Source organism: Physeter macrocephalus, chromosome 6, assembly GCF_002837175.3.
Source record: "Physeter macrocephalus isolate SW-GA chromosome 6, ASM283717v5, whole genome shotgun sequence".
NCBI lineage: Eukaryota > Metazoa > Chordata > Mammalia > Artiodactyla > Physeteridae > Physeter > Physeter macrocephalus.
This window is the reverse complement of record NC_041219.1, coordinates 84,595,366-84,603,405: the sequence shown is the minus strand read 5'-3', so window position 1 is coordinate 84,603,405 and position 8,040 is coordinate 84,595,366. Positions and strand designations below refer to the sequence as shown.

The window sequence follows — 8,040 nt, the reverse complement described above, 5'->3', positions numbered from 1 at the left end:
TAGCGAGGCATTTTTTTTATTTTCCAGAGTCTTGTCTGTCTTCCTTTATCTCACCCTAAGTACCCAAATCTTCCTTGAAATGGGGTTACAGGGCGTCTCCGCCCCAAGTCTTCCCGAAGCCCTTGTCGCCTGTCCTTGCCTACAGTCTGGACGAGAGGGCGGCTCCGGACGCATAGGGAAGAGAATGACTGGGATCGGGGGCAGGCGGGGGAGATGCCCGGGTTCCGAGGCGAAGGGCTGGAGGGGGAGGGGGGCGTGGAGAGAAAGAAGGACCTGCGCTCGGCGCGGGCTTCGCGCCCCCGCAATGTCCTCGGCGCCCACCAGAAGGCGCCCCAGCGCTCGCCTTCCCCGCGCGTAGCCGGATCCTCCGCCGCAACCAGCCCGGGAGCTGAGCCGCGCGGCACCGCGAACTGAAGAGCAGGGCGGCGGCCCGACCTCTCCCGGCCCGGCAAGTGGAACAGGGTACCGGGAAGCCCCGGATTTGTTTCTGGGACTGGGCTGCGGCGGTTTCTCGACTCCGATCCCCACCCCAGCAGGAAACGCCCAGAACCACCCCAGCGCCTTGGTCTACAAAGCCCGGAGAGTCCGAAGGCGGGAGGGGTCGGGCGCGCTCGGGAGGCAGGAGGATCCCCCTCCCTCTCAGCCTCGCACCCGACTCCCCCATCAGGCCGCCTCCAGCCCCATGAGGACCCCCAGGCCGGAGCTGAGAGCCTGGCGCAGCCCGGACCGAAATCTTGCGGCGGCCCCGGAGCGTTAGACAGGTCAGTGCCCGGGCGGGATGAGGGGCCGAGCCGGAGGCGGGAGGAGGCGCGCACGCCGGTCCACCTTGTCCCCCCGCACAGCTTCCCGAGGCCACTCACGGGGTCACCTCCGCCGGGGCCACCCAGTAGCGCGGGCGTGATTCTGCATTTTTCATGACAGGCAAGGTGTGGCGCTGCCCTCTGCAGCCCAGCCGGGGCCAGGTGATGCTCGGACTGAGGGGTTGGGGGATGCGCGGGCCAGGGGAGGTGGCGGGCTCGGGAACATCCGCTATTCTAATAAAATGGTGCTCTTCTACTTATGAGCCGCCGCATCGAAACCACTACCTCCAACGTTCTCTTGCTTCAAGATGCCCGGCCTCGGGCGTGAGAGGAAAGCGAGATGCGGGAGAGGGAGAGAAGAAAGGAGGCCGGGAGACCCGAGGCCAGGGGAGTGAGGGGAGGGGGACAGGGGTACCGATTCGCTATGCAAATCCCGGCGCGCGAGATGTGGAGAGCCCCGGGTGGCCGGCAGGAGCCTCCGGAAGCGCGGGGGCCCCAGCCCACGCCTTCGCTCCCCACCTTTCTCACTCTCCCACCCCTACCGCCCACCCAGGATGCGGCTGGGCCGCCGGGCCCTCTGTGTGCTGGTCCTGCTGCTCGCCTGCGCCTCGCTGGGGCTCCTGTACGCGAGCACCCGGGTCGCACCGGGCCTCCAGGCACCTCTTGCGCTGTGGAGGCCCCTGCAGGGCAACCCCAGGCCAGAACTGCCAGGTCTTGCCCCCGAGCCCCGGTACGCACACATCCCAGTCAGGATCAAGGAGCAAGTGGTGGGGTGAGTGCAAGCAGTCGTGGTACCGGCGTGGCACTCGCTGCGGGGTGGCGTGGGAAGCTTTTGTTTCCTCCACTGCTGAGCTCTGATGCCTGGGTTCCCCCCGACTGGTTGCAGAGGGGTGAAGTGGGAGGTGGAGGGGGCTACTGAGTCTTGTGCTGGCGGAGGGACAAATCTGTCCTCCAAGAACCTTGTCACGGTATGGGGAAGGGAGGGTGTGCAGTCAGGGGAGGGCCCTGACTTTCTGAGTCGTGGTGATTCCCTGTGAAAGGAGAGTCCAGGTGGGGTCCTAATGGTGTGTAGGCAACTCTGAACACCTAGCACTTGGCCCTATTCTACACCTCTGTAAAATCCAGATTTGGGGGCTGGGACATTCCTTTGGTGGTTCCTCCTCCTGAGGACTCTCTGAAGAGCAGGGTTTCAGGGGACAGATTTTGGATGGACAGGGTTGAAAGGCCGAGATGGAGGTCCTGTGTAAATGTTCTGTGGGATGAGTGAGCTGCATGGCTGGGCTCTGAGGACCCTTCCTCCCGGCTCCAGGCTGCTGTCCAGGAGAAACTGCACTTGTGAATCCAGTGGGGGGAGCCTTCACCTCCCCTTCCAGAGGCAGGTCCAAGCCATTGACTTCACCAAGGCCTTTGACCCCGAGGAGCTGAGGGCTGCGTCTGCCTTGAGGGAGCAGGAGTTCCAGGCCTTCCTTTCAAGGTACCGGTACCAGGGGGAAAGGAGGGCATGACTCTGTAGGGGGAGAGCGGTGGGAAGCCTGGAGGGTGGGTGTGGCAGGAGGGAGAGCCCGGCTCCCCGTGACTGCTCCTCTGTCCTCCCCCTCCTTCACTGCCAGGAGCCAGTCTGCTGCTGACCAGCTGCTCATAGCCCCTGCCAACTCCCCACTACAGTACCCCCTGCAGGGTGTGGAGGTCCAGCCCCTCAGGAGCATCTTGGTGCCAGGTGGGGAGAACGGTCCTAGGGGATGACCTAAGCCACGGTGGGGGGTGGCAGAGCCCAGGTTGGGTGAGGAAGAATGAGGGAAGATTGGAATGGGAGGTGGGGGACTTCTGATGAAAGGGAGACTTGAGGTCAGGGAGGGCTCATGTGGTGGGAGATGGGGACAGAAGGGACTCTAAGATTGTCAGGAATTGTAGAAGACAGTGACTGGAGAGGTTTGGGGAGAAAGGTCTATTCTTGCTGACTGGCCGAAGTTAGGTGGACAGGTAGGGCCGGCCCCAGAAAAGCTACCGCCTTGATGGGAAGGAGTAAAAAATCAGTTACTCTAAGCTATGCCCCACCATGTGCCCTGCTGTGGCCTCAACAAGAGGGATGCATGAGAAATTCTGTGCTGTGTGTGGTGAAAGAGGGAAGAGAAAATGAGGAATTCCAGATTGTCTGTGATTTTGATCCCCTCTCCTTCCTCCCAGGACTGAGCCTGCAGGCCACTTCTGGTCAGGAGGTTTACCAGGTGAGAAGAAACAGGAGGGCGAGGAGGCCAGGTGGCCACAAGGCTGCCAAAGGAGGGATGGAGGAAGCAGGGAGGCAAGAGGTGGGTCTGGGGCCTCACCCTGCACTCTCCAATCCCCTCTCCCAGGTGAACCTGACTGCCTCCTTGGGCGCCTGGGACGTGGCAGGGGAAGTGACTGGAGTGACTCTCACTGGAGAGGGGCAGCCAGATCTCACCCTCGCCAGCCCAGGGCTGGACCAACTCAATCGGCAGCTGCAACTGGTCACTTATAGCAGCCGAAGCTACCAGGCAAACACAGCAGACATAGGTGCGAGGCCCAGGTGGAGGTAGTAACAGGCTGGGTGAACACAGGGAACCCAGAAAGGCAGGAGCGAGCAAGTGGCAGAGGGTGTGGGAGACACTCAGGCGATGGCCAGCGCTGCCCAACCACACAATGGGCATTTCAGCTGGGCCAGCAGGGCCAGGGAGGGAGAGAAGGGGCCTTTGTTCATCTGGGGCTGGAGCTGGCCAGAGGGAAACCCGAGCCTTGGGTGTGTCCCCCCTTCAGGCCAACCATGGGGGCCCCAGGAAGTGACCTGCCCCAGAAGCCAGAAGACTCAAGCTCTATTCCCAGCCCACCACTTACTAGAGGGCAAAGGGCTTTATCTCCCGGAGCCCCCATTTCTCGTCTAGCAAAAGGGGTATAACGCAGCCCTCCTGCTTCTCTCCAAGGCTTCTATACCAAACCTACTCCCACTTTGGAGCCTTTGCACTTGCTGTTCCCTCCGCCTAGAATGCTCTTCCCGCAGATTTTTGCATAGCTGGCTCCTTCCTATCATTTGGATCTCAGCTCAAATGGCTCCTCTTCACTATCACATTACTTGTCTTATTTTCTATTCAATACTTATCTGTATCTGAATTTTCTTACTTACTTAGCCTGGAACCAGACTGACTAGGTTCCTATCCCAGCTTTGTTGCTTAATAGTTGGGTAATTATGGACATGTTAACTTCTCTGTGCCTTCTTTTTCTGTAGTAGGAATCTACTTAATAGGGCTACTGTGAGGATTAAATGAGTTCATAGATTTAAGGTAATTTTAAAAGTGCCTGGCACATAGTAAATGCTCAATAAAGGTTAGCTTTTAATGAACTCTTTTATCATCTTTCTCCCACCCATTAAAAGGTAAGTTCCATGGGGATAAGAACCTTGCATTCTTGTCTAACAAGGCCTAGAAAAGTGCTACACAGAGTAGGTGCTTAAATATTGATTTACTGAAAAGACAATGTTGTCCAAGCCCTAGCGGCCACATCTCATGTCCTTTCTTCCCAGTCCGGTTCTCCACCGAGGGACACGAAGTTGCCTTCACCATACGCATAAGACACCCACCCAGCCCTCAGCTGTACCCACCTGGGTCTCTACCCCTGGGAGGTGAGACTGCTGTGCTCAGGGACATAGATCCAGCCCCGATGGGGAGCAAGTTGGGAGAGGGCGACAAGTTGGGAGACATCCCTGGGAGATGTCTTCCTGCTCCTCACTCCCTACTCTCCTCTGCACCTAACCCTGCCCCTCACTCCCAGCCCAGTACAACATCAGCGCTCTGGTCACCATTGCCACTAAGACCTTCCTTCGTTACAATCGGCTACGGGCACTCATCGCCAGCATCCGCCGCTTCTACCCGACAGTCACAGTGGTAATCGCCGACGACAGCGACAAGCCAGAGAGCATTAGAGGTCCCCACATCGAGCACTATCTCATGCCTTTTGGCAAGGTGCGCAGCCAGCGAGGCTGAACTGTGCGCCACAGGGCACCGGGAGGGGGCGCACCCTCAGTCTGCAGTCTCCAGAATAGTGATTCCAGGATTACCTGCCTCAGAATCACTGAGGCGCCTGTTAAGCATGAGGATTTCTGGAGTGTAAACTCCACGGGAGCAGGAATCGTGTGTCTCACTAGCGCTGCATTCTTAGAATGGTGCTTAGCACCTAGTGGGGGGCTCAATACATAGTTGATGAATGAACGAACGCATGAGATTAAATGCATTCCAATACCCTCCCCCAGAACACTGACTCAGCGCCTCGCACAAGTGGGAAATGCATTTTTTACCTAGCTCCCGGCCATTCGTAAGCACTCGAAAGTTTGGAGAGGGGCATAGGCTGTGGAGAGGGGCACAGGCTGTTGAGAGGGGTCAGGAGTGAGGAGGAAAGGTGGCAGAGGGCTACGTGCTATCTCGACAGCATCGCCCAACCGTACTTACCCACCCCCAGGGCTGGTTCGCAGGCCGGAACCTGGCCGTATCCCAAGTAACCACCAAGTACGTGCTGTGGGTGGACGACGACTTCGTCTTCACGGCGCGGACACGACTGGAGAGGCTTGTGGACGTGCTGGAGCGGACGCCGCTGGACCTGGTAGGGGAGGGGCCTTGAGATGTAGGGTGGGAGGAGGGCCTTCGGCAGACCAAGGCCGCGGCCGGCCGGTAGACCCGACTGAGGGCAGCCAGCCCTGGGACGGGAGGGGACGATGAAGCGGAGCCTGGGGCACTATCTGGGTCCTGCAGGGGAGAAACGGGAAAGGACAGGGCAGGAGAGCCGCCCTGGCGGGGAGAGGATCCCCTTCCGGTCCGCGCCCCCCCTGCAGCCGTCCTCCCGCCCGGGCAGGTGGGGGGCGCGGTGCGCGAGATCTCCGGCTTCGCCACCACCTACCGGCAGCTGCTGAGCGTGGAGCCCGGCGCGCCAGGCCGCGGGAACTGCCTCCGGCAGAAGCGCGGCTTCCACCACGAGCTCGTCGGCTTCCCAGGGTGCGTGGTCACCGACGGCGTGGTCAACTTCTTCCTGGCGCGCACTGACAAGGTGCGCGAAGTCGGCTTTGACCCGCGCCTCAGCCGCGTGGCGCACCTGGGTGAGTGGCGCCCCCTCCTGGCCGGTCCCGGCAGGGACCCCGCGGGGCGCTGGGCTGGGCTCGGTGCAGTAAGGCGCCAAGGGCCCTGGGTACTACTCCCCGACCACCCCCGCGGAGCCCACGGCTGCCACCGGGGCCCCTAGAACAGTTCTACGAAGATTTACCAAGACCTGTGCCCGGGCAAGAGAGAGAGCTTCCACCCTCCCAGCCCCGAGCATCATTTAAACCTCCACAGCCAGTACAACTGCTGGGTCCGTCTTGAACTTCCTCACCACTGTCACCTGCACCTTTATCTCGCTCCCAGCCGTATCCCCTGGTTCAGACCATCTCGGAGCAGCCCATTCGGCATTTATTGAACCTCCGCGTGTGTGCGTTGGGGGCGGGGCGGGGCGGGGCAGGGCGGGGCGGGGCAGGGCGGGGCGGGGGGTGGGGCGGAGGATCCGTTTTCAAAGCGCAAGGTAAGGATACTGACTCCATTTTATACAAGAGTAAAACTAAGACTCAAAAGGGTTGATTTACATGCCCAAGGTCCTTAGAAATGGGGCCTTTGCATATGCACCCAGCATATCCCAAATCTCAGTTCTCCTTTAACGGTGGGGCCTCTGTATCCTCAAGACCCTTCATTGTGTACTCGCCTTTCCTCCACCCCCAGAATTCTTCCTGGATGGACTTGGTTCTCTTCGGGTGGGCTCCTGCTCAGACGTTGTTGTGGATCATGCATCCAAGTTGAAGTTGCCTTGGACATCAAAGGATGCTAGGGCAGAGACTTATGCTCGGTACCGTTACCCGGGATCACTGGATGAAAGTCAGGTGGCCAAACACCGCCTGCTCTTCTTCAAACACCGGCTCCAGTGCATGACCTCAGAGTGACGGCCACTCGGGGCCTTCCAACTGTCAGGAATATCTAGCAAACCCCACCAGCCAGTGACCACTCCACTGACTGTCCCCAATCTCCTTCAGAACTTGATCCCAAATAGGGGCTTGTCCTGGTGACACTCCTCCTTTCTGCGAGTGCCCAGGGGCATGATGGAGCCATAACTCATCCCACAGCCAGTGCCAAGTCCTCCCCCCACCCCCTTCCCATAGGGCAGGAAGTGGGGGGTTGCTTTCCAAGTGCCAAAGAGCCCATGGGGACTCTAAAAACCTGAAGCGGAAACACTCTCCTCTCATCTCCTTGGGACCAAGGGGGTGGGGAAGCCCCCAGTATATATTCCCACGGCTGGGCCTCCCTCGCATCCCTGGATCCAAGACTCTGTGCAGCGACTGCAGCCCCACCCCATGGAGAGAACTGGTGACGGGAGCTGGTTGTGGGGACCAGTGAACATACAGGTGAAAGCCATTTTCAGTTGTGTCTCTGCAATGCTGTGCGCACGGAGGAACGGGGCACCAAGGGTCTGTGTGCGGACACCCAGACTCACTTCATGAACCTCAGAGGCTCTCAGCTTCGTTTTATTAGTTGCATTAAGTAAGGGGGCTCAGGGACCCTGGCCCTCCTCACACACATGCTGTTGGGACCCTCCACACTCCACGTGACCGGGTCAGACCCACACTGTGCAAGTCTTTGGACCAGTGAGCTCCTGGGAAAGGGAAGGGACATGTCAGAAGTAGATTAGGTGCCCCCCTCCCTCACCCAAGATTTGGCAGTCCTCTCAGAGGTTCACCGCCTGCTTTGGAACCTTAGTTCCTCAGTTCTTCACCCACAGCTGGGCCCAGTCTCCCTGGTTGAGTCTTATATAGACTAATCACTTCAACCCCACCCCTTTCCTTCACCTCCCTCCTCAGCCCCCTTCACAAATCCCTCGGCCTGGATCTTCAGTCACTGACTCACACCTCCTTTGCCATAGCCCAGCACCTCCTGGCTTCCACTCCCGTTGCTACTGCCGCCTCACCAGTCGCTCCAGGGCATATGCAGCTGCATCCTGGACACTCACAAACAGCTGTTCTGGGGTCACTCTATCCAGGAGTCCTGCCTGGGTCAGTGTCCCCAGCACTGAGGCTGTGTGGAGAAGGGGGTCAGGCTCTCAGGTCCTACAAGTACACCGTGTCCTCTTCCTTCCCCGCAAGCGTCCAGTCACTCCCCAGTCTCCAGATCCCTCCATCCTCCACATCTCACCATTACACTGAGCCAGGAGAAGGTGGATCCCA

The 8,040-nt window shown here is 59.4% G+C and overlaps 1 protein-coding gene and 1 long non-coding RNA gene across 3 annotated transcripts; one reads left to right on the top strand and one right to left on the bottom strand.

Annotated features, from left to right (window-relative positions):
• Positions 1-396: 396 nt before the first annotated feature.
• On the top strand, positions 397-7,731 carry B4GALNT1 (beta-1,4-N-acetyl-galactosaminyltransferase 1). Of its 2 annotated transcripts, XM_007103904.3 has the most exons (12): positions 397-462; positions 668-761; positions 1,354-1,572; positions 2,110-2,274; positions 2,411-2,517; positions 2,985-3,025; positions 3,152-3,332; positions 4,333-4,431; positions 4,581-4,771; positions 5,265-5,405; positions 5,655-5,895; positions 6,548-7,731. In XM_007103904.3, exons 3-12 carry the CDS (start codon positions 1,355-1,357, stop codon positions 6,763-6,765), a joined length of 1,602 nt encoding a protein of 533 aa, XP_007103966.1. In that variant the 5' UTR covers positions 397-462; positions 668-761; position 1,354; the 3' UTR covers positions 6,766-7,731. The 2 variants fall into 2 exon arrangements, with proteins under 2 accessions (XP_007103966.1, XP_054941549.1); XM_055085574.1 differs by lacking the exons at positions 397-462; positions 668-761; positions 1,354-1,572; positions 2,110-2,274; positions 3,152-3,332 and having other exon boundaries at positions 2,435-2,517; positions 2,985-3,106; positions 6,548-7,019.
• LOC114486484 (uncharacterized) lies at positions 7,388-8,040 on the bottom strand. The gene is made up of 3 exons (XR_003680309.2): positions 8,009-8,040; positions 7,726-7,891; positions 7,388-7,472 (listed from the first exon to the last, which is right to left on the bottom strand). It is a non-coding gene; the product is annotated as an uncharacterized lncRNA (long non-coding RNA).